Source organism: Oryzias latipes, chromosome 13, assembly GCF_053564925.1.
Source record: "Oryzias latipes strain Hd-rR chromosome 13, Olatipes_Hd-rR_3.1".
In the NCBI taxonomy this organism is placed as follows: Eukaryota; Metazoa; Chordata; class Actinopteri; order Beloniformes; family Adrianichthyidae; genus Oryzias; species Oryzias latipes.
This window is the reverse complement of record NC_136249.1, coordinates 15,941,461-15,966,636: the sequence shown is the minus strand read 5'-3', so window position 1 is coordinate 15,966,636 and position 25,176 is coordinate 15,941,461. Positions and strand designations below refer to the sequence as shown.

The 25,176-nt window shown below is 40.6% G+C and overlaps 1 protein-coding gene across 8 annotated transcripts in view; it reads right to left on the bottom strand.

Annotated features, from left to right (window-relative positions):
* Positions 1-25,176, bottom strand: part of fat3a (FAT atypical cadherin 3a) — a 72,795-nt gene continuing 47,619 nt past the window's right edge. For 3 of the 8 annotated variants that reach the window (XM_023961439.2, XM_023961436.2, XM_023961438.2), the window contains 15 exons: positions 24,415-24,629; positions 23,426-23,563; positions 20,800-20,943; positions 19,847-20,044; positions 18,798-19,599; positions 17,132-17,266; positions 16,890-17,044; positions 15,779-16,018; positions 14,734-14,980; positions 12,891-13,044; positions 12,096-12,808; positions 10,779-10,892; positions 7,982-8,041; positions 5,838-5,873; positions 1-2,132 (listed from right to left, as the gene is read on the bottom strand). In XM_023961439.2, the coding sequence (XP_023817207.1) occupies positions 1,507-2,132; positions 5,838-5,873; positions 7,982-8,041; positions 10,779-10,892; positions 12,096-12,808; positions 12,891-13,044; positions 14,734-14,980; positions 15,779-16,018; positions 16,890-17,044; positions 17,132-17,266; positions 18,798-19,599; positions 19,847-20,044; positions 20,800-20,943; positions 23,426-23,563; positions 24,415-24,629 (3,977 nt within the window). In that variant the 3' untranslated portion in view covers positions 1-1,506. The remainder of the gene's footprint in view (positions 2,133-5,837; positions 5,874-7,981; positions 8,042-10,778; positions 10,893-12,095; positions 12,809-12,890; positions 13,045-14,733; positions 14,981-15,778; positions 16,019-16,889; positions 17,045-17,131; positions 17,267-18,797; positions 19,600-19,846; positions 20,045-20,799; positions 20,944-23,425; positions 23,564-24,414; positions 24,630-25,176) is intronic. The other 5 variants (XM_011482763.4, XM_020708371.3, XM_011482765.4 and 2 more) reach the window with 3 other exon arrangements.

Below are 25,176 nucleotides of genomic sequence, written 5' to 3'. Positions count from 1 at the left end.
TGCTTTTCTCTTGTTTTATTAGAATACAGAAGTGTCATGTAATACACAGCTACTTTGTAAACACGAAGTACAAAATTGTGAAACTGTATCATCTTCAATTTCTTTAGATTAGTGCAGTTTAGTTCACACTGCCTGTCTTTGTAAAAATCCAGAGGAAAAACATTCAAGTTGGAAAGAAGGTTCAAAGCAGTTCTCATTGCTTTCAGTGTAGTTTGACAAAATAAAGTAACAGCTGGGATGTTGGGGTTTCATTTTGTGCACATATTTCTTAAAAGGCTGAAATGCCAATAAGAAAAGCTTAGAAACAACTGTTATCTAAAGAAAATGCAGAAAAGAAATAATGCAGACAAAACTGTACTCTTCAGAGTCACATCAAAGTAAAAATAAACATTTATGGATTGCAATTTCATATTTACAAAATGATCATTTTAATCACAAGCTTTTGAGTTTCTATAAATGGTTAAATTCAAATAAACATTATTTACAGAGGGCTGGGGCTTGCCTTGGATTTCCATACAACGCAAAAGTAAAGACAGTTGTCTCTGCCCAAATAAAAACAAAGCCATCGATGTCCTTCGTTACTTTATTCTGCCTTAACGCCTCTGCCTTAACCATGGCGAGGATGCTACACAGAAGAAAAAATAATAATTCAAGTTATTGCAAGTAAAAAGTCAGATCACTTAAATTCATTGATACTAAAAAGTGTTTGCTTCAATTGGAATTTTAGAAAGGTTGTAATCGTAGATCCAGATTCAATACATAGTTTGTTCTGCTCAGTTATCTTGTCAAACATTTTATGTACACACAAAACAATTCAAAAGGACATAAAAAAGCCAAAAAGCCCTTTTCTTAAGGTAGATCAGATATCCTACATTTCATTATTAGTATTTTTCTGTTGGGTAAATGCTGAGCAAACATAACTGTCTTTCTTTACCGTCTTGTAGAATGGATGAGGCTTCTTCATGACACTTCATGGGCGTCATGTCAGGGAGATGGCAGTGTAATGTTAAAAGAATGAACTCCAATTTTTGCCTTACCAAAACCTTCAAGAACTGCGCCCCCCCACATTACATTCCACATTTTAAAGAATAGAGAAGAGGTATTATTAAATAGAAAAAGAAGGTGTCAATTTACATCTTTTGGGAGGTTCTTGAAGAAAATCCTTTTTTAATCTTTGCTGCACACAAAGATGGTCTATTTTTGTTTCATCTTCATCTGCACTGGATCAATAAATAGATGAGGGTGTTCTGGGTTGGTTTCTCATTGGTTATCAAAGTCTTACAAGCAAATCAGAGTCAGAAAATAGTAGAGGCCACACTTGACAACAATAAATTTGATGGTTGTAATATTGTAAACCTTTCCAACACATGCAGGACTAAAACTCATTGGACGATGGTCTCTGAAACACCAAACGAGGCTTACATGTGGCCTACAACCTTCCGCCATTGCTTATATTTGGATCCAGTGGTGCAGAGAAAAGGTGTCCTGGCAACGGAACTGAGGCAGTCATACTTCAGTCTGTTGCTGGGAGTCTGTCGTAATAGTCACCCCCCGGCGGAGTTCCTCCATGCTTCCAACGCTGCCATGTTCAGAGTCCAAGCCGCACGGGCCAGATATGTCCGAGGCTGACGAAGTTCCACCTGACAGGTGAGTGTTTTTCCACAAAGAATCTGCACTGTCCCCGTTTACTGGGGTTCCTGCACCGACTGTAGGGCTTAAGTCACCATGGAGAACTTCTCCAGTGGGTAGCTGGTGGGAAGGCAGGTACTGACTAGGGTGGAAGTGTGGCCTCACAGTCTGATGCCTTGTGCTACTGGAGCTCAGTGCAGTCTCCTTGGAGGCAGGTCGACTGGCCAGCAGTGGTGTGTAGGGCTCAGGGTAATCCTCCCCAGTGGGCAGTGGAGGGGGCATTTGTTCTGGACATAAGAACTCTTCCTCATGAGGAGGGGGGTAGTCGCTGTCGATATCATAACCTCCCAGGTAGTAGTCTGACTCCAGTTCATGGGTTCCTCCTTCAAGGCAAGGAGACAGAGCTACTGGACCACCGGCGGGACCCATCTCGTAGTTTTGGTCTTCTTCGATGTCTGACAGCCTTGTGCTTGGCATCCAATCGGATGTGTCCCAGTGATATGCTGGACAGCAGAAACAAACACTGTTAATTACAGACGACAAATCTACATTTACCAGAGCGCCTTAGAGATGATGCAACAGGATGAAAATGTTCAGACCATGCAGAGAAGGCTTCAGCAATGCAGGGCAACAATACGGTTGGTGGAAACCAAGTTCTTCACAAAGAACATGCAGGGTTCATGACGTGCATGCCATGCTTCATGAAGACTCAGAACAGCTGAGCAATGTTGAGGGATTTCAAACTAGCAAAAAAACTAAATCTGATTCTGATTATGCTCCTCATTGATTCCAATGAAAACCACAATTCAAAGTTACAGGTCGTCTCAAGTTTTCCTTTTAGACTTCAATAGAAAGTTCCCTTGAGTCAGGTAACACTGGACAGAGGCTCTGCTCAAAGGCAAGGTGTAATCTAATTACTATTTTTGCAGTACCGTAAATAAAAAAACTTAGCTTTGCATTTATAAAATGATAAACTGCGTTTGCACGAGCTCAACATTCCAGAATTTGGATCGTGCAGACTTAAAGGCTTGGCATTGAATCAGCATCTGCAGCTGACCTGACAGCCATGGAGCAAGTAGTTGGTCTGAATCCCAAAATCCTGTTGACTCTGCTTCTGTTTCATCTGTTTTGTTGCATTTTTCCCCCAATGGTACCACTTACAAACTAAAATTAAAGTCATATCGAAGTGAATCCCTAATTGCAGCAAAAAAAAAATCTACCTAAAGTGAAATTCGGAATACAAACCAACTTTAAAATTCCTTTAAAAGAAGAAGACAACACCTGCACACACGTAACACCTGCGGCACCTGAGACAACAGTAACAACTGTGGCACTTGCCACAACTGTAACACTTCCGACATCTGTAGCACTTGCAACATCTGCAAAACATGCAACCCCTGTGACAACAGGAACATCTGTGACACCTGTAAAAGACAATAAACCAGCCTGTGAGCATATTAACATTAAATGACTTGATCACCAGCACAGTGCCTATAAATGCAGAACAATAATCATATTTTCCTCAAGTAAGCCAGTTTTTCTAAAGGCAGAACTTATAATCAGAACAGAGAAAGCCTTTTGTGTCAGAGGTGAAATGGGTTCACCTAAAATAACCAAGTCCAGATGAAGATCTTTTCTGCCATGAGCACCTATGTTTACGACGATTTAAGTCTTTTAATACGGAGGATTAAAAGACTGGTTCTTTGAAAATAAACTCAAAGTACTACATTATTAACTGCATATGCATCATATGTGCATTGACAAAATGACAAAAGGACTATTAGACTTCTAATTTGAGCCTGGAAAAGAAAACCTAATGTTATGTTAAGTAGAAAATCATGAATCTGCACAGCCGCCATGTTTTGCTGCTGAGAACCAGATCCAAGTCCTTTACTTCCATTTTCAGGCTCATCTTCTGGCATGTGACTGAACACTTTACCTTCTTACCAATTCTCTTTCATTGGGAAAACAAGATGGAGGCAAGTTTGAGTATTTACATCTCTACATCTTACATCGTATTTGTAATCTTAAAACAAAATTCTGAAGATAAACAAGAACTTTTAGAATTACAGTTCAATGTAATCAAAAGAAGGATGGAGAGCTTGATCATCACACAAGTGGAGCATTGGCTGAAGGTTGGGTTGGAAATAAGGTCCATTAAAGCACACAAAGCTCCAAGAATGAAGATGAAAACAAATATGGCAACAAGAAGAAAGGAAAAGTGGAAAAAGAGCGGCTTTCTTCTTTTGTCTTTTCAGAGGGAATGGTTATGACGAGAACTATGGATCTCCAGAGTTTCAGCTGTTCTTCAAAGACCAGCATATTAAATCCAAACTTTCATTTTAAAGTGTCCAGAAGCTGTTAGCTTTGGAAACACAAAACATGACAGCATTTACTGAAAAACAGTTTCAAGTAACATTTTAGGACAGCCATCCATTGGTTTTGAATAGAGATAGTTCAGACCGGTTGGTCAGGGAAGAAAGTCTGATTATCATCAAAAAACAAAAAATATTGTATAATATGTCTAACATTATTAAAAGTGTATTTCTAATGTGTTATTTATTTTCAAATGAATTTATAGATATATTTCTCAAAATATATCAGATATAATCATATTTTCTTTTATTTTTTGCGTTGTTTCTTTAGTGTTGTTTTTAATTTATTACTAATAAACAAATGAATCAAATTGTTAAAGATTCAATAAGAGCAAATAAAACTAAAAGTTCAGTATTTCAGAAAATCTGAATATTAACTTTCACCAATTAGAAAAACATCAGATGAATGTCTAACTGGTACCTACAAGCAAAGCTAAACTAAAAAATTGTCTTGGATGCATCTGTGTTCTTGGCTTTTGGACCTGAAGCACACTTGTTGTGTTTACTTGATTATATTTATGATTAAAGTATTAATACTCAGCAGCTGTTTTCATGTAGGTTATCCCATTTTTGTTCATTCTCAAGATGCGTGATGACATCACAACCATATCTGTATCAGCAAAATATTTCATAAAAAAGTAGTTATTAGAATTAGACAGAATGTAAATGTACAAAAATGTAATCTTTAATTATTTAAGCTCAATGTAAAAATGATGGCTCTACAGTAGAAGTCGGGAAATTTAAGTGTTAAATGTTTGAACTTTTCTAGAAACTAAATAAAAAAAGGAGAAATTAAAATCAGTTAGAGTTCAAATGTGACATTAGAAAATATTTTTTCTGTCACCAAAATAAAACATTTTTTTTATTCTGACCCGTTTTGTTAATAATTCTCCTCGGCAACAATTAAAAAGGTAAAACGACCCACTGAAAAAAAAACACAGATCAAGACAGAATCATTACCACATCCTGAGAATGAATGTTACAGGAAATTTATGATAATAATTATCTTCTAAATTTAGCAGAGGAGAGGCCTAGAATTGAACTCAAATAAGATTGAATTCAAAGTTTTATTACTCAAGCAAAAGTAAAAGAATAGTCATAACTTGTGAAAATAATTCCTCAAGTTTTGAGCAATATTTTGAACATGTCTATTTGTAGTCTAAGACTTATGGAATCATGCAAACAAAAAGTACAACAGTGCAAAGGTATAACAAATTCTCAATTCTTGGATTAACAGAAAAATCTGCTTGTTTCATTCATTTTGGCAACAACATGATGAAAATGAATACAAAGATATTTGATTCTCGCTTGTTTCCAATATTTAAGCTTTTGATTGCATTTATTGCACATGCTTTATCTTATTTATCTATCAGATTTTTGAATAAGCAAGGATTAAAATCATCCCTCCTTAGAAACAGTATTTAATCTCTCTGATATTTAAAATAGTCATTAATCATCTGTGGATATGAATACTGTGTTGATGTAAATGTGCCTCAATATAAATGGAACTAACATCAACTTAACTTCAGTAACTAGAGAGAAATAGAAACTCAAGTAAGAAAAGGTATGGTGCAGTAAAAGTACTAGTACACCTAAAAAGGTACATGAGTATATGTAACTTCACCTCAACCAGTTGGTATGGAAATAAAAGCTTTGACTGAAAAAAGCTGTAAAATAAAATTCTAATCAAAGTAGAGCTGTTCTGCCTCCTCGCTACAGAGAAGTACAGATGAATAAATGAAGCAGGCAGGGGGGGGGGGGGGCAGTGAGGGTGAGCAGGGTGGAGGTTGTTGTTGATGGTGGTGGTGGTGGTGGTGGGAGGGGGGGGTTCACCTCTGTTGTAGATTTCATCTTGATTCATAACAGACACTAACAGATGGAACAAGAAAACACAGCAGCCTTTAACATCCTCAGCATCTTCAAAAGTGGATGTATTTTATGTTTTGTTTTTACCCATAATTCAAACTGATATTCAGGTCTCAGAATCACAAAGAAATCATCTGCTCGAGTCTGAAGGGCTTCCAGTATTTTGGTCCCAAGTCCAGTACAGTGCGTTCCAAAATATTATGCAAACTGTATTTACGTGTAAAAAAGATTAAATTGTTTGTTTGTTTTGTGCCTAACAATGGGGAACAGTGCATTTGAAGATTTTTCTTTTTAAAAAACAAACTGCGATCTTTATGAGATTTCTTCAATAACATTTAATATACAGCATACTGTAATGGGTAGTGACTTGAAAATTATGCTGAGTTACATTAGCATTGAGTATTTAGAGAAATCATAGAAAAATAGTATTTGCCTAACAATTTGAAACACTGTAGATTCACCTCAGCTGAGGAACCACTTCCATTATGGATGTAGGAAACTCTCCAAGGGTTCAATTTTCATGAAGATCATAGTTTAGCTGATGAACCAAACTCAGAGATCAAGATAAACTGGACTGAGTGAGTGTGAGGTCAACCATAATATATGGTTTACTTCCGGCTATGACCAAATTAGGTTAATTTAGTCGCCATTTTTTCACACTCCGGATGCCCCCCTGTTGGAGCCAGACAACAAATGGTCTAGGTCGACGTTTCTATGGTAGCCAATAAGGAGTGAGCTTGTTGGAAGTCCACAACATTACCACTTAAAGCAGGCTGCATAAACTCAGTCAAACGTTTTGAACGTTGGATGTGGGGGACAGCAAGCTCCATCTACTTTTTTCGAGGCATCTAAAAAGTCCATTTACAACTTGAATAACAGAAAAAATATCATATTTACCTTATTTTTATTTTAAAAAGTTATCAAAGAAAGAATGGTTTTGGTTATTCTGACGACCACAAAGTGCGACTTAAAACACAGCTGGGACTTTAAGTAAGTAAGTAACCTTTTTATTTTGGACAAGTGAAAACAAGTGTAGAATAACAAAATAAGACAAAAACAAGACAAAAATTATATAAAACAAGAAAATTATTTAAAACAAAACTATATAAACAACACAAGTCCAAAAGGGAGTGAGAAGAAGAAAAATCTTATACTTAACTTTGCTTTCAAGAGTGTGTTCATTTATTTATTATTCATCCCAGAAATGGGGGTTACATTTGTCTAGTGTTTGATTAAAGAAAAGAAAAATTTGCTTCTAGTTGTCTGCCAATTGCACTTATTGCTTTCCTTAAGTGTGTGTGTGGGGGGGGGGGATCGGGGGGATCGGGGGGAAAATTGGAAATCGAATAAAAAATTGAAATAAAATCAGAGATTTTACTTTTAGGCCATATTGCCAACCCTAATTTCTATACATAAGTTTATGGGTCTGTCTTCTTGGAGCCAGCAGGTACTTCCTGTTTGGAACACCAGACGGGACGGGTCACTCAGTTCAATTCTCAGAAACAATCCATGGGAAAAAACTGACTTCAGTCCTCCGAAAATAAATAGAAGATTTTCTAATCCTGAATATGACTTTTTGTATCTTCCTGATAAATGTTCTATTCTTATATATCTGAGGACATATTTTTATTGTCCAAAAAAAACATCTCATTATCAAATCTTAGGTGGTGAAACATGATTTGTTACAGCAGGAGTAGCCCTCATTGGGATTTTAAAGCTTCTTCTGCTCCCATTGAAGCAGAACACTAACAACTTTCTTTCCTTCTCACCACTGACAGTTTTTGAATCTCTAACTTCTGCTGCTCAGTGCCTCAGCTTCAGCTGGTTTCACACACTGAATAGTTAGCATATTGGGTTTAATACAATTAGGAAAAGCAGATTTACCAGAGATGATGAGGTCTATATTTGCACGACAGCTCCGTAGCATACCTTGAATAAACCGCATTTACTGAATCCATACTTTAAGAGATTTCTGAGGAAGTGAATATCAGATGACACAAGAACTCTGCAGGTAACCTCAGTTGTGACACTTATGGACCAATAAAAGTGGGGGGAAAATCATTTTTGTGGAGCAAAAAGAGACCACACACAAAGAAGATGAGAAATGGTACCTTCACTTTCGATTGAGTTGACTGCATCATTGACCAGTCGAATGACAGTCACAATGGATGCTTGTGGGGGAAACAAGGAGCAGGTCAGAGTTTAAAATGCAGCTTCTGAAATTCAATAGAGCAGTTTGCTGGGCAGCGCTAAGTGAGCCGTCCTGTCTGCCCTCGTGTGGTTCCCAAGAGTTAATGACGAATTAATGACCAATATATCATATAAATAATTGAAGTAGAAACAAGGTCAATCTTGCAAAGGAGGTGGAGTGAGAACATAAAAGAGTCAGATCTTTACTATTAAGTCTTTTCTAACTGCTGCAGCGGTCAGATTTTACAGTGCACAGAATATGATGGAAAACCAAATAAAATGAACCCTGAGGAAGGGTTTATAGTAAATCATGTTACAAACACATCTGTCGTATGTTTTTTCTATGAAATGTAATGGGGTATAAATTAAGTCCAGTAATAATAAATAAAACAAATAAAATTCCACTTTAATGGCAGAACAAAAGCAATTGCATCATGCTTGTGTTTCCTGTCAGATCAATCCATTCTCACTCAGACTGCATCAACGCTGGCCTCTGCTGGACAGTCTACACCTTTACTAAACAGTGACGCCTCCCAAATACAAAAGATGGGATTTGGCTGCATTTTTACTGTTTTTACATCAAGTCTTTGCAGGGAGGTATTCTGCAGGGAGGAGTGAGAATGAGTTGATCAGCACATTTTGTGAGAAAATCTCAGTGAACCTTCTGGAATGCACCAACGTACTTCTGAAAATATCCCTGGCTGTGTGTGAAACATTTATATATACGACATGACTTTGACTAATTATGTATTATTTTTCCCTAGGAACCAGTTTATGGTGTTTTGTTGGACATCGGAGACTTAAAGTTTTAGTCACAACTGTTCTTGTAGGAAGCAACTATGGGTGAAAAACGGGAAAACCTGTACGGGGGACGCAAGTGGCCCGCACCAAGGATCAAGATCGTAGACTGCTCAGTGAACCCACAGAGAAAAAAAACGTCATGAACATTTTTTTACCATAATGATGCAGGCGACAGTAAACAATTGTACGGCACATAAAGAATAAGTAAGATGCAGGCGTGTTTTACAAATTTTTCATTTCTTCAGCCCCTCCAAAATCCTGGGGACTGTGCACCCATTGGTGCTGTTCAGGTGATAAGTGTGGCCAAGGAAATTTAACAATCAAAGCGAAGTTTGTACAGGCATCCTACAGAAACGTAGGTATCCCGTACACCCCCCCCCCCCCCCCCCCCCGTGCATGTGGCGTCCGAGCCTGGTCAGTAAAGAGCCAATACTTGCACCTCACTAACACTAGAGTGTGGTGTAAGGACACTAAGTTATAAGTGCGTGTAACTTTCAGTAGCCTCACGAATATTTAACAATACACTTTACCACACGCATGACAATGGTACGTTTTATTTTCATGATGTCCCTTGAGGTAATCGAATGAACAGCTGCAGCTGCTCCTCTCTAGGACCTCTCTAGGACCTTCCACGGGCCCAGACTACCCACAAACGCCAAAAAAAAAAACCTGCATGGGGTGTGACTAAGGCTTCCAGATCAGAAGAACTGAGGAAGCTGCTCAGCAAATACAGTTTCATGAAGAAATGATAAGAAGTTTTATGCTGCCAGTTTGTTCCTTCAAACCAGAAATGTTTTTAGCCAGTCTCCTACTGTGATCGTCAGCTGCAGCATCACCCAAACATCAGTGTAAACATGAGTGTATACAGACGGCAGGATGATCTGATTGGGCTCTTTTCTTCCTGGAATGACTGCAGTTCAGCTTAAAGAAAAAAGTGTCATGGTTTGGGTTTCTTTTGTCTTGGTTCTTGATTTATTTCGTGGTCTGTCATGTTTGGTTCTGTTTCCTGTTTTATTTTGAAAGGTGTTCTGTGTTGTCATGTTCCTGATTTTTACTTCCTTGTCCCTATCTGTCCTTATCATGTTCACCTGTGTCTTGTCTGCCCTGTCTGTATTTAAGTCTCGTCTCTCCCTTCCTCTGGTGCTGGTCCATTAGCTTCTTGTCATAGTGTTAACGTCATCTTGTCGTAGCGTCTTTGTTTCCATGTTTCTATGTTTCTAGCCACGTTCATGCCATGTTTCATGTCCCTCGCCACGCCACAGTAAGCTTTGTTTTGTTTTGTCATCCTGCTCTGCAGCGCCTTTTGTTTGTCATTAAACCCTCTAATCCTGAACCCGTTTGCCTCCCGTCTCTGCGTCTGGGTCCTACCGGCTCTCGAGCCCCCCTCTCCGTGACAAAAAGACACTTATTCGAGGAGAACTGAACATTTTTTCTTTGAGTTCCTTTCAGTTTAAAGGAACCATTTGTTCCCCAATTTATGCACTTAATTCTGCCCACCGTGAAAATTGAGTTTCTGAACAGGAGTGTAGGGAGATTTGGACCATTGCACCATTACCCAGTTTTTATTCATCCATTTTCTGATGACATGTTGGTCAGGCTGTAAGATTACCTCTATAGGTTACTATGTACCATGTATGTTACAGTAAATCTGCTGATAAATCTTAAAATACCAAATATATAACTTATCATGTTGCTATGATCCACATTCTGGATACCAGGTTGTAGTCCAAATGATTCACATTTTTCTCACAAATGTTAACCTGAAGGTTGTTCTAAAATGTATTGATGAGAAAATCTCGCTCTCTGAGACACCTTTTGGTGATTACATCATAGACCGGTCAAAAATAAAAAAAGAGGAAAATTAAGAGAGCTGGAGGAATGAGGTGATCCTGCTGCGGCGGCGCCGGATCTTCTTACCGTTGTCATCGCAGGAGTCCGACTGAAAGGAACTCAGCGATTGGGCCTCAGAGCTTTGGCCTTTGTTGCTGCCTGAGAAACACGTCTCTTCTTCCGCCATGTCCGTCATCTTACCTGCAAATGAAACAAACGAAACAGTTCATGAGCTTTACAAAACGAAAGCTGTTTGCATGGGGATAGTTTCAAGAAATAATAGGAATGTGACATAATTATCAGTTTGGCTTTTTTAGGTAAAAAAAAAAACAACTTAATTTACAAGTTTGTAATTTTTTAAAAACTTTTTTAACATAACCTAGGCTTTAGAACTCCGCCCTCTACAAGGTTCAGCAGAAAAATCTAGTTGTTTTAACGCTTTTTTTTAAAATAAGAAAGACAAATAATAAACCAGCTATCATGTCTTAAAGACTGGCTTATGCCAAATAATCTTCAACGAAATGCAAAAAGCAATATCTCAAAGCATAATTTTACGCCCCTAAACAAAAAGTATCTCTTATTAAACACCACTTAGGTGCCTTTGGGCTCCTCGAGCAAACCTACCTTCAGAAACCTCAAAGTTGTATTTGAACAATCAACGTCCTTCCAAATTCATTCAAGGTACTTAGTCAAAAACTGTTTTTAACACTTAAAAAACATGTCAAAAACAACATTAACACCATATTCATTAGAGAGGGTCTTTAACTGTAATTTATTTTATATTCTTTGTTTTTGTTTCATAATAATCCTTTTTTGGCCAAATGATTACTTTTGAAAAGGCTTTTTGTTAGTTGATCAATTAGTTGTATAATTTTCGGTTCATGCATTGGAAACATATTAGAATCCGTTTCCTTGTACAGAGCGCAGTTCAGTTCTGCTCACACTGGAGCAGAACTTTATAAGGAAGAGCACATTAGTGCTCCAGTGCCAGAACTTTGTTATGGGATTTTTCACATTTTATTTAGCAAAAGCTTAAATGCATCCTAAATTTTGTGAGATATTTTGAAAGAGTTTGTTCATGTTCTGGTATTAAAAGGTGTCTATAAAGTGTTGCAATCAACACATGCTGGGTCACAAGGCAAACCTTTACAATCACAATAGGATGTTCAGCTTCATTATGAACGTTGGGGGACTTCACAACAACCAGAAAATCAATAATAATTGTGTCGTTCAATTTCAATTTCAATTCAATTTTATTTTTATAGCCCAAATTCACAACAACAGTCGTCTCGATGGGCTTCGTGTAGTTAGTGCTTTTTGTCAGGATGGCTGTGAATTTCTTTTCTGGAAATTATTGACTTCATATTTTCACCTCAGAAGATCTCCTCAACCATAAACGCTCACCGTCATCGCTCGCCACAGAGCTTTTGTGGATGGAGTCACAGTCTGAGCGACACGGAGACACCGGAGGAAGGTTGGGAGCCACGCTGCACACCACCACCCCCCTCTTGTTGGTTCCCGAGAGGATTTTCGGAGACTCCTGCTGGAAGCTGCTCATCTCCAGATGTTCTCGGAAATGCTCCTCAGACATCCTCTCCAGTTTGGACAGCGGATCTCCTTGAAAGCAGGGCGTGTATCCCATAGGTCTCACAGGAACCTGTGGGGGGCCCATTACCCCAACCCCTCCCACTATAGTTGGTTCTATAGTTGGCTCGGAATACAGGTTGATGTTATCTCCAGGCGTGCAGTGGAGACCTTTGAACTGAACACAGCTGGCCTTGTTGAGCAGGGCCGCAGTGGCCGGGTCCTGCACCAGAGAGAGGTTGCTCCTCGAGTAGTTCTTCTGGAAAACTTTCTTGCGGAAAGCGATGAAGAGGATGACGAAGACGATGATGACAAACAGCACCACGGTGATGCCAATCAGCTCCTCCTTGCCAACCACAGCGTGTCCGGCCTGCATGTCGGGGACGACGACAGGCCGCAGGCTGCAGCGCTGGCCCACAAACCCGGGGGTGCAGTTGCAGTAGAAGGAGCCGGGGGTGTTGACGCAGGTGCCTCCATTCTCACACTCCCCCTCGGGGTTGTTTCGGTCACATTCGTTCACATCTTCCTCACACCTGCAGCATGGAGAGGGTGGAGGGAAACGAGGATTAGAGTGACACCTGGTGGAGGAGCGGGGTCACTTCTGCTGGAACTCACACCAGGCCCCGGAAGCCTCTCCTACAGCTGCAGAGGAACGCGTTCCCGATAGGTTTACACACTCCACTGTTCTGACACGGGTTAGGGACGCACACCGTCTTCTTCATCTCACAGTTTCCTCCAGTGAATTGATGACTGCAGCTGCAGGAAAAGCCTGATGTAAACACAGAAAAAGTCAAAACAGAAATATATGCATTAAACACAACAACAGACACAAGGTTGTTCTTCATTTATATAAAAAAAGCTTAACAATTTACAAAACTCTTGTAAAAATCGAATTTTTAACTATGACAGGTTTCTGCCGAATTAGTCTTGACTGAGGAAAAGTACAGGTGCACAGGTTGGAAAGTCCTCCCACCTCTTTGCTCTTCAGGCTAAATGTCAGCAGGGGCTCTGTGACATCACTCCACAGCTCAGTGATGTTGGAGGAGACACACCCGTGAGGGACTGCTGGGCTTTCTTTATAGGTTGCTTTAAAGAAGCAGAACCTGGACACAGAGTGGCGTGTTCTCTGACGGTTGGAAGCGTGTTCGAGGAGAGGATTGTGGATGGAGAAGGCAGAGAGCGAGCCACAGGGTCTTCATCAGGGAGTGGGCCATCAAAGTGTGACAGGTCATCACCTGGAGGAGTACACCTCAGTATCGCTGTTCGGTGTGAATGGGCTTCAGCCCCTCCCAAAGTCAAGAGTAGCAGCTGCATCCTGATATTTTTATTGAAAGCCTGTAGCTTCAGTTGCCAGTGGTTTTTAAAGAAACAGATTTATCAATTTTTTGAATGTCTGTGTTATTATAAGTCTGTTTTTGGATCCGTTTTATCTGCATTAATACTGATGGACGAGAAGGCGGGGCTGAATGGTCATGCAAGGCCTTAAATAACAAGCACCTGTACGGGGATTGATCTGTATGTGTGCAGCAGGTTTTTGGGTTGTCCAGGTCTGTGGAAGGTCATAGATAGCTGTATCTTAAGGGAAGTGCAGGTGTGTCATACAGTTTCCTTGAGGCTTGTACGGCCACCCCAAGGGGCACCATGAAAATGGAACCATCATTGCTGGGCGTGTGCTAAGCGTGTCTTGAAGTGTTTATAAGGATATTGGTTAAACACACTTGTGGTGATGCTGTGGCAGGGTCTCCTTATGCCACACTAGTGGTTAGTAGAGTGTGAGTACTGGCTCCTTACTGACCGGACACAAATGCTGCACACACGGGGTGTGCAGGTAACAGGTAATAAGTAGTAAGAAGGTAGTAAGAAGCCCGTAGGATGTCTGCACAAACTAAACTCGGTCTCATTGCTTAATTTCTAACAGTCAGGCTGCACCCAAGGAGCAGCACTTATCACGTGAACAGCACTTTCAGGCTCATAACATCTGAGATTCCACCAGATAAATCTGGGGCGCAACCATCAAAAGACCTTAACCTAAAAATCTCAAATATTAAGTCTTGTTGACTAGTATTTTCTTGAAAATTAAACATTTTGACCATGACATTTTTTTAAGCATTAAATACATTGTATTAAAACTTTACAAAAATCCACTAAATGATCAGGTGATCTGACAAATAGTTGCAGATTTATTTTATATTCCTGTTCCTCTCTATAGTTGGGTGAAAACATAGTAAAATAAAAATTTAAAAAATAGATTTTTTTCCGCCTTTGAATGTCAGCAGGTCAATTAATTTGCTTTGAAAAAATCTATTTAGAAGCAGGAAAATGTATACAAACAATAAAAAAGCTTAGTCTTCACCAGTTTACATGTGTGGCATAAATTTAAATTTTTACAACCATGAAAGTTTTAAAGAACTGAAGGTGCAATAAAAAAAGGAGGACTCATGTGCTTCCAGCTCCTTACCACCAGATGGCAGACTGTTGCATGTGGCTCCGTTGTGGCAGGGCTGATGCAGGCATGGGTCAGGATAGAGGACGCAGCCCAGCTTCAGCTCCGTCAGCTCCACCACCTCAGCGTACAGCGAGCGCTTGCTCTGCAGAGGCAGCTCATTGTCGTTGAGCGTGACCAAGTCCAGGCAGCCTTGGAAACCATCATGGACCCGCAAGTCCCTCTGGGAGTCCACTAGGCTACGGGAGTTTGGCGGCTGCACCTAAAACATGGGATTTAGGAATTTAGATGTGAAATAAGACACTTCAGAAATTTTTGTACCTAGAAGTTGATTACAATAGTTCAAAAGTACAAGAATTTTATAAATATTTTGAAAATGATCTTTTTGGTCTTGAAGTTGAGTCATCTACAACAAGTCCAGATGACTCAACTTAAAGACGTCACATGGATGAACCGGGTTTCCATATTTTCTGCTTTTTGCTGATTAGCTGACTCAGGCGTCTCCACATTCTGATTGACTGAACACACCTGATCCAGGTAATCAGCAACAAGACCTGGAGGGAGATCTGGAAAAAGACAGTGTGGTAGGTAGATCTCTGAGAACCAGGCTTGGGCATCCCTGAGGTAAAAAGATCCTTCGATTAGGAGAAAATCAATCTTTTTGAGTTTTGGGTTGTCTGGGTTCTGCTCCATTAAACTGGTTACAGTTTGATGGAGCAGGATGGATGGAAACCATGATGAGCAGCACTTAGAGGAAACAAAAACGTATTAGTGTGACTATTATGGATTGTCCAGCCATTTAACTGTCTTTTTGTTGCGCTCTTTAAAGATGAAATGTTGCTTTTGTTAAACTTTTCTCCACATTTAGACAATAATGTGGAAATCCCTTTGAGTTACCTTGGTAACCTTTAGCTTTCTTCATAGTTCCATACTTAGTAGTTATTGTTGTGACCTATCCTGAAGTCTTGACAGTGATAAGATGAGTAAAACCGAGCCAAGCTGATCCATTGTCTCCAAAAAAACCTTCTGGAATGATTTCTACCTTCTTTCAGAGACTCACCAGCGCTCCCAGGTAGATCGTTCTCTCCTGAAAATGCGTTTGCATCAGTGATGGTGCGTGGCGCTGCTCAATGAAGCTGTTGTCCAGTGCCAGCCGGCTGAAGTTGCGATTCATCTCCAGCGCCACCGTGTGCCAGTTTCCATCATTGATACGATGACCAGAGAGGCCCAGAATGTCCGGACTGGAACCGCCAGCCCCAAGACCACAGGCCAGCTGGAACCACAGCTTCCCATCCACCAGCTGCAACAACACAAATGCACAGAATTCCACTTTGGTAGAACTGGGCGTCCTCTTCATCACTGGAAGGACTTTTTTTTACAGAACTTCCCTGTGTACGAAAGCTGCTTAGATTTTTGTTTGGGCTATTTCCCACCATGCACCTGGATTGTGGTCAACAACATCACCAAAACCTTTTAATACTCTTATCAGGAAACCAACGTCAACAAATGCAGTTCTGTCCTGCAGCAGTCCTGGGCTGTAGGACCTGATAGAGTTAGTAATTCTTCTTTCTTTCTGTGCCTTTGAGCAAAAAATTTCACCCCTGCCACATACTCAAAACTCGTGCTCACCCCCTATTGAAAACTCAAATGCCGCACAATTCTGGAGAAAATCAGTCGAAATCCTGCGTTTTGTGTTTCAACGCATCAAAATGACAAAATTGTCTCCAGTTAATTAGGAATTGTTTTCAGTTAACACTGAGGACATGACAATTATTTTGCTTCCTGATGATTCATGCCCCAAAAATATCACAGAACAGGTTTAAACAAATCCATCTCCAGATTCAGATCTGCATCAGATTTTGGGATTAAACTTGTTTTCTGGAAAGGACTTGGGGATCTGTCTTAGACACATGTCTGTATTTGCCACTGTCACATGTAAAACAAAATTTAACCTGCTCTTATAGGTAATTAAAAGATGAACACAACTAATAAACACAAATTTCCATCAGTCATTAAAATCAATATATTACAAACAAAAGCATAAGGATGGTTATAGCACAATTCAGCTCATTTTTACACTCAACATTTCATAGTTTTAGCAGCCTTAGTTTGGAATTGAAATAGTTTAAAACATAAATATAGTCTTTTGTTGAGGAACAACGTCATGATACCTTCAGGAGGATGCAGTGCTCGGTGTGCATGGACATGATGATTCCGTGGCTCTGAAGTGTCCGGATCCTTAAGGAAAGCTTCAGCTCGGTCTGCAGCCGCTCCGACAATCTGTACTTTATGTAGCTGTTGCCTGAGAAACTCAGAGACGAGTGGCCTGCACCCAACCAGCCTCAGCGTTAGTTTTGTTGGTCAAAAATTGCTATTGTGTGTCTGATTTGCATCCAGACTTGGAGGTACACACCTGCACAGTCTCCCAGTTTGCCTGATGGACATTGGCATGCGTAGCGCCCTCTGGTGGCTTCAACTGAAACGCAGTGCATGTCGGCTGGACACAGGTGGTCCTCGCACTGTTCTGAGACAACAGCACAGCTGGCATCTGCATCCAGAGACAGAAGTTCAGGACGAGTCTCAGTGGAGGTGGAGCAGACTGATGTTACAGAGACAAGGAATTCTGTTGTGCAGATGGACCACTCATTGTGTTCTTTTAGGGTTAGGGGGGTAACAATTTGATTCATATCATAATTTGTAATTCATAGTCACTATTGGTTCATCTTGAACGATCTGATTCACTGACTTAAAATCAATCCAGAACATCTACAGACAAAAATTTATCCATTGGGACTCAGAGATAAATACCTGGGTACTGAACAGTGCAAGTAAAGTTTTCCAGATGTATTTCCAGTAAGATAATCAAGTGTAAATAAAATGTGCACAAACAAACAAGAATTAATGACAAATCCATTTATATTTCAGTTTCATAAAGTTCAGCCCACTTGTTTTTCCACATTAAAATATAGGAATATACATTGATTCATTGGTTAAGTTGATTATCCTTTACACCCTAAGCCACAATCCATTTATCCATTTTCTGAACTTGCTGAATCCCTTTTGGAGTCAGGGGGTTGCTGGAGACTATCCCAGCTACCTCCGGGCAAACGTGGGTATAGCCTGGACAGGTCACCAGTCTGTTGCACAGCCAAACAATCACATGCACACCTACGGACAATTTAGATTCATCAATGAACCTATGAAGCATGTTTTTGGAGTGTGGCAGTAAAACCACAGTGTGCTAAGAGAAAACCCACACATGCACGAGGAGAACATGCAAACTCCACACAGAAAGGACCCAGTTAGGATTGGAACCAGGACCCTCTCACAATAAGGCAAGAGTGCTCAGTACTGGATCAGCACGCAGCCCCTGTGTTAGTTTCTAAATTACCTTAAACTCCATAGGCTACATACAGCAAAAGCAGCAGGAAACTCAGGAATTCCAAATGCAAACTAGATCAGCGCGTCAGCTTAATCATTTTCAGCCGCAAATGATGCAGGGGGCAAAGGGCACTCAGGTTCTGGCGCAGATGAGTTCAGGTAAGATTACAAGGGGGTTCTGAAAGACTGAAATGAGGGTTCAGCAGGTTTTCATGGTTTAAGTCCTTCACAGCATAGACGGCCGATGGCGTGCAACTCTGCTGTAGTTTAGTCTTTGTGATTAATTTAAAGCTGTCAATGTTCATTCAAAGCTGAAGGATGAGCATCAATTCTGTTCTCAGCACCTCAACCAAAGTTCATCTTCTCTCTGAGAGAAAACATTCATCAAAGATTTAATTCACTCTTTTAAAGTCAAAGCTCTGAGGTGATGAAGACGAAGGTCTTCACTGACATGACAGCAGCAACGAGGCAAGCTGCTATGCATCACTTGAAACAGGTCAAACTGGGCTTTTTTTTTTCAGTGAACATGTTTTATGGCAAAATACATCAAATACTGAACATAAGCCTACAGACAGTCAAGTCCAAGTCTATTTAAGCTGCATTTAAACGGCGTTGTATCACATAAATTATGACTTCAGCTTTGAAGTGTTTCTGTCTTTAAAACTCCATCAGGTCATCTTGTTAGTACTGCCTCTTACCGTCACACATGCAGCGTAAGCTCCGGTGGAAGTGCGGCGACACAAAACTGAGGCGTGGAGTGCTGTAGGTCTGCAGGTTGTGGGAATCCAGGCTGATGCTCTGCTCACACTGTGCACCCCGACACTCTAGCCCAGAGCAGTTCTTGTCCAGAATCGCAGACACCCGGACCACCTCCTCCAGCTTTTGCCGAGACGTGCTGAGCTTCTGCGTCAGGTAGGCCGCCTTATAGTATCCGCCTGCTGCTGTTTCCACGGCAACCAGCATATCCAGCTGTTGGGTCCCGCCCACTGGCTGCAGACTCAGGAGGTGCAAAACGTCCTGGGGCTGAGAGGTGGCTGCCTCCCGCAGAACCTTCAATATTCCCTTAAGGTGCGACGCCACAAAGTCGGACGGTGTGATGCTCTCGAAGCGCACCGTCACCGCGTCATGAAGCATCTCAGGCATCACCTGCTTCACGTGCACACTCACAGAAACGGGCACGACGAAGCGCCCATCGCTTACAGTCACGTTGAGCGAGTAACTGCCAGCATCCAGCCCCCCCAGAGCAATGATCCTCCCATCATGGGGGCTGATCTTAAACAGGCCGTGCTGGGCTTGAGGGGCGTGTCCGAACGTCAAAGCGTCATAGGGGTCGGCGTCAGTAGCGTGGAGCTGACCGATGACGCCACCAGGAAACTCGTCCTCCATTGTGACCACGTGGATCTCCAGCGGCAGCGCCACTGGTCGGTTGAGGCTCTCCTCGATCACCGCAACAGTCAGCATCGTGGAGGAAGACAAGCTGGGCTTTCCGGAGTCTGACACCTGAGGAGGAGGTGCACAAGCACAATGAGGGAGAAGAGGAGGAACACCAGAAACCTTCAAAAGAGAAGAAAGTTCTAAAGGAAAGTAAACATCAAAAACTACAAAGAGGAAGCAGTGCATCACGTCTCTGAAGAGTCAGTCTACTCTTAATGCACTCCCTTAAAACCCCCCGAAACAGAGCTTTTTATTACCTCAGAGCGACTTTTAAGCTAAACTCAGCCGAACCTGAGCAGAAGCTGGATCTTACCTGAATCTGAATGATGTATTCCGTTGCAAACTCTCTTTTAAACACCTGGTTGGCAGTAAGAGTTCCATCTTCCTTCAGCACAAACTCTCTGCCTTCATTTCCAGACAGGATTTGGAAGGAAAAAGGCGGACCGTTCCGAGAGGAGTCCCGATCGATGACGGACAGCTGCAGGATGGTAGTGCCAATTGGCTTGTTTTCCTGCACACGGTAAGGGTTGGTAGAACAGGAGAAGTTAGGATTTACCATGAAAAAAATTATGAATAATAGAGCTAAAGCATCAAATACCAAGACAATACTGACATAGATGGAATTGTGTGTTAAACCAAAGAACCAAAAACTTCATGTGAAGCTAAAATAATCAGTACAGTCCCCTAAGGTTCTGTTAAAGGTTGCCATTAAGCAAACATCACATTGCTGTGATAAAGATCTATTTAATTTGGATCCAGTCTCATTGTCTCTCACAGGGATCAAAAGTAGACCACATCAGTCCAGTTCTGAGGTCTTTCCACTGGCTGCCTGTCTGCTGGAGGATAGACTTTAAACTTGAATAGCTTAGCATCAAAATACACTATTGACCTCTTGACCCAGTATGAACCAGCCAGACCTCTCCAGTCATCTGGATCCAGGCTTTTGTCAGTTCCTAGAGTCCAAACCAAACATGGAGATGCTGCATTCAGCTTCCATCATCCTCAGAACAGACTTAAATCAGCTGAAACACTCGTACATTTTGGTACCATGACTTATTTATTCCAATTTAAATCCACCTCTCAGCTGGATTTGATTAGTTTTCATTCAAAGTTTTGTTGACTTTGTTTGGGATTCCTCTTCAGGTTATGTATATTTGTGCCCATTGAGGGACTAGAAGAATGAAAAAGTGACATGAAACCTGTGAGATTATGCTTGGTTACCTAGCAGACCCTCTGCTCTCTCTGGGCTTGTTGCGTCAGTCTTACCTGAATGACGGCGGTGAGGTTGGCTGAGGAGAAGGTTGGGGGGTTATCGTTCACATCAGAGACGTCGATGTTGACCAGCGCGGTGGAGGACATCGGTGGGACTCCACTGTCCAAAGCTCTGATGGTCAGTGAGAAGCTGGGAATCTGAAAGGACCGAATAAATCTGATCAGAAAACTAAATGCTATCAGATCCCAGCAAACTGCAGGCTGTGGCAAGGAGCGTTCGTCTCGCAGCTGTTGTCTTAGTACATTTTTGTCAAAAAAATTCTTTTTGATTTTCATTCAAATTATCATCAAAAACCAATTTTATTATTATTTTTTTAAGCGAACAATTTTTACAATTTTTCTTACATGTCCAAACTTTCCAAATCGTCTCCAAACTCTCACTGACTGCACCACTCACACACCGACATTTTGAAGGGAGCCTGAGGGATTTATATCAACTGTAAAACTGGCGGCACAATCCCAAGCATTTCTTGAATCGGTCCCATGGTACAGCCAGGCAGTGAGGCTGCGGGCATCATCATTCTCTGCTCCTCCCCTTACATGAAGCTAGCCTCAATACGACAACACCTCTTCCTCTGCCTCCACGACACACACCTCGAAGCCTTAACACACAACGTCACAGCACTAGCCATTGTATATAAAGGCTATGCAACAAAATGTTAAAATTAAGGGCGTCATCATGTTTATCCAGGTACAATATGGTGGAACCACAATTTAAAAGCAAAAACTTATTGGATGATTTAGATTTTCTTCTATTGGGACAGTTGGGGGACTCATTAACACAGGGGCTACCACATAAAACCTGCTGAAGAGACCAGAAGGGAAGAACAGTAAGACCAAAGTGAACCAGCTCAAATTTTAAGAAAAAATTTAAAATTAACTATTTAAAAGCAACTCAAAAAGTGATGAAGTTTTGGTTGTGCTGATTCTTTTCATCTTTGCTGGGCTTTAAAAACTCTTATATTTGTGCCCTTGTGCTTTCTGCTCAACCCTGATTGGCAACCGTCTGTCCAGGGAGCCAACCCAGATCAGACCGAACGGCATCGAGCAGATTGGAGGTCAGACATGTGGTGGAGGTTTCCAGATGACTGCATTTTTGTATGCTTTAGTAAATGTACAGAATGAGGATTATTCTTTTTGCTTTGGGAAGAAACATGCATATGGTGGCAAATTAGTCCCTAGTATTTTGATTTTCGCTTTGGGGGTATTTGTTCCACACATGAATAGCATTTTACCCTTTTTCAAACGGTGCTCTTTATTAAAAAATGTTTTACACTATTTTATAGGAACCAACCAAAACCAACAGAACTATGGTTGTTAAAGACTTCAACTATTACCATTTACACATGAATACACTGACACGGTTGATGCTACATGGGGTTTGGAGAGCTCATAGTCCTTTATTAAGAGAGGCCGGACATCAAGAAAGTGGGTTAACATCATATTTGTTGTTTGGTGCTGTTGTCATGGCGACAGTTTTGCTCATTTGGGCCCACTTCATCCACTTTTTAGGCCCTTCTTTTGCTGCTCTCTGTATTTTTAAGCTATTATTAATGACCAAGTCAGACTCCAACCTGGCACACAGGCAGTCCATCCATCCCATTAATCAGCTGTAAACACCCTCAGAGTTATTAACTACTGGTAGCAATGAGAAAAGAAACTGATGAGTCAGTGATTTTGACTACGGCAGAGATGTTGGTGCCAGATGAGATGCTTTGAGTGAATCTAGACATCTATATAGTTGTTTATCATGCTCGTTTGATGCAAAAACCTGTCAATGTTGACACAACAAACACAAACAGAGACTATGTCTCACACAAATTCATCCTTTAATAAATTTAGATCTCATACATCTTCATTTTAGCTGCAACCTTCAAACTGTGGGGGAAGAATTTTACAGACTGACTTAGTTTTATGACATATAGACTCACGCAGCTCTTCTGGAGCAGTTTTTGTGCACATGTCACTATCAAATATGTTTATGTCTAATGAACAACACCCTCATCCTTTTATTCATCATGTTGGAAAAATAAGGCATAAGTCCAGGAACACATTCACAGTTAAGCATCAATACAATCAAAAAGAACAAAACTGCAGCTGAAAACTACTGGTAAAAACAACAGAACTGGAAACCTCAACATTAAGACATTTAATTCCAAAATATTCCTCAATAGCCAAAGGAAAATGAGACCTTGCTAATGTCAGGGAGGAATAGAAAATGTGCTGAGCTTTGTAATAAATATGAAAGTTAAATTCTTCATGTGGATTGTTTTGTGTTTTACCAGGTTACCATGGACTATGCAGCCCGCACAAGCCCCAATGATGGGAGAAACAGAAGTAAGGGATGAAGCAGGGGTGAATGAATGCAAAGGTATAAATGATATTAGGGAATGGGAGGGGTCAAGAAAAATTCTGAAAAGTTGAGTTTGAACCAACCTGCTGGAAGAACTGAGGTGCTTCTCCATCGGATAATTAGCCAATAATGACGCTTTAACAATGTCCCAAAAACTATCTTAAACTATAAATTGAAGCTTTCTTTAATGGGTTAGTGATTAGCAAAGCTCACCCTCTTTAATTATGCTTATGTTTTTGGTTTTCAGAGGAGTGTGTAAGTTCTTACTGTTTCACGATCCAGGGGTTTGTTGACTTTGATGACGCCATTTATCGGATCAATGAAGAATTGGCTCCCTTGGTCTCCACTGACTACGGAGTACAGAACAGCTCCGTTCAGGTGACTGTCGCTGTCCTCTGCCACCAGCTGCACACAAACATTCATTTCAAACCATGAGTCAAGTGTGTTAAGCTTCAGAGAATCTTGATTGTAATCTCATTTAAATATTGTTGACAAAACATAACAAAGAAATTGGTTTTAAAAACCCCACTTTGCTGTCAATCAAAACACATCTCTATTTTTTACAAGTGTGACCTTCACGATCCAGAAATTAGCAAGTGCTTGATTTCATGTAAACATGTATGATGTTTAAATTATTTAATAATAATAGACAAAGCTAAAAGAACATATGCAAACCAATATAAATTCCATATGAGGCACTTTAGGAGCTAACTTTGCGAATACTGTAAACACTTTGTTGCAGCCCATTTTCCCACACACAATCTTTGTGGGTGTATTTAAAATATATTAAAATATCAGGTGGTCATGTTTATGGTCAGACATTTCTTTTACTTTAACGTGGTTATACTTGAAATGTTGTTTCTTTGTCATTTCACGGCTTAACATAAGATGAAAGTAAGAGTCCTGCTGCTGCAGTTAAAAGTATTAATGGGCATAGATTTCTAATCCAAAAACTAATGATAAAAAGTATTTGCAATTTTCTGGACTTTTACAATTATTGGACATTAGTATAAAATTAACGAGGTAAAAATGTCAAACTACAGGTTTCACTGTGAGCCTGTTGTCATATAAAGCTGGTTTAACCCCTCAATGCCTGAATTTATTCCAATTATATTTTTTAAAAATCTTCTTTTTTTCCAGTTCAACTATCAACACATAAAAAACTTAAATATACTTTTTGTTATTTAAAATTTTGAGACCAGAAGGTAAAAGAGCGTTTTAAAGCTCTGGCATCTGGACTTATCGGGCAAACCTACCTGCACAACAAACTCGCCAATAAAAGCGTCCTCTGACACAAAGGCAGTGTACAGGTCACGGCTAAACATGGGCGCATTGTCGTTCACGTCTGTCAGGTTGATGTTAACCGTTGTAACTGCACTCAGGGGGGGTGTGCCGCCGTCACGAGCCTCCACTGTCAGGAAGTAGTCCCTGCAGGTCTCATAGTCCAGAGGCTGAGCGACGATGATGGCACCTGAGAGGGACCGAAAGACAGAAATGGTGAAAGACCTTGATCCAGGTCTCCTGTGAGAAGTCCAGGTGATGATGTTTCAATGTGGGAATCATTAACAGATCAGCAGATTTTCTTCCCACTAATGACAGAATGAACAGAAGCAGATTCTAGTTTCACTCAGAAACAGCAACAGGCAACAGCTCTAATCTAAAGAGACCAGCAACTTCTGATTTCTGTTCATAAAAAGATGCAATTAAGACACCCCTGGAGTTTAATCTTATGTAATTAAAAAGGTTTTGCCACAGTCTTTAAAAGTTATTTCATAGTCATAAGTGCAGCATTTTCTGCTTATAGAATTGCCTACTGACTCTGGGGCCACTTCCTGCTGTGAGCTCTGACTTCATTTGTACACACAGCCTCAAGATGCTGACAAAAGTGAGACATGTGTCTGTTAAATGACTGGAACTAAACGCTTGTTTTGGTAGAACAGGCTGTGAGACGATGATTAAAATATCACTGCTGTTCAGAACACTGGATAAAAATGATTACAGAATCCCTTTAATCCCCA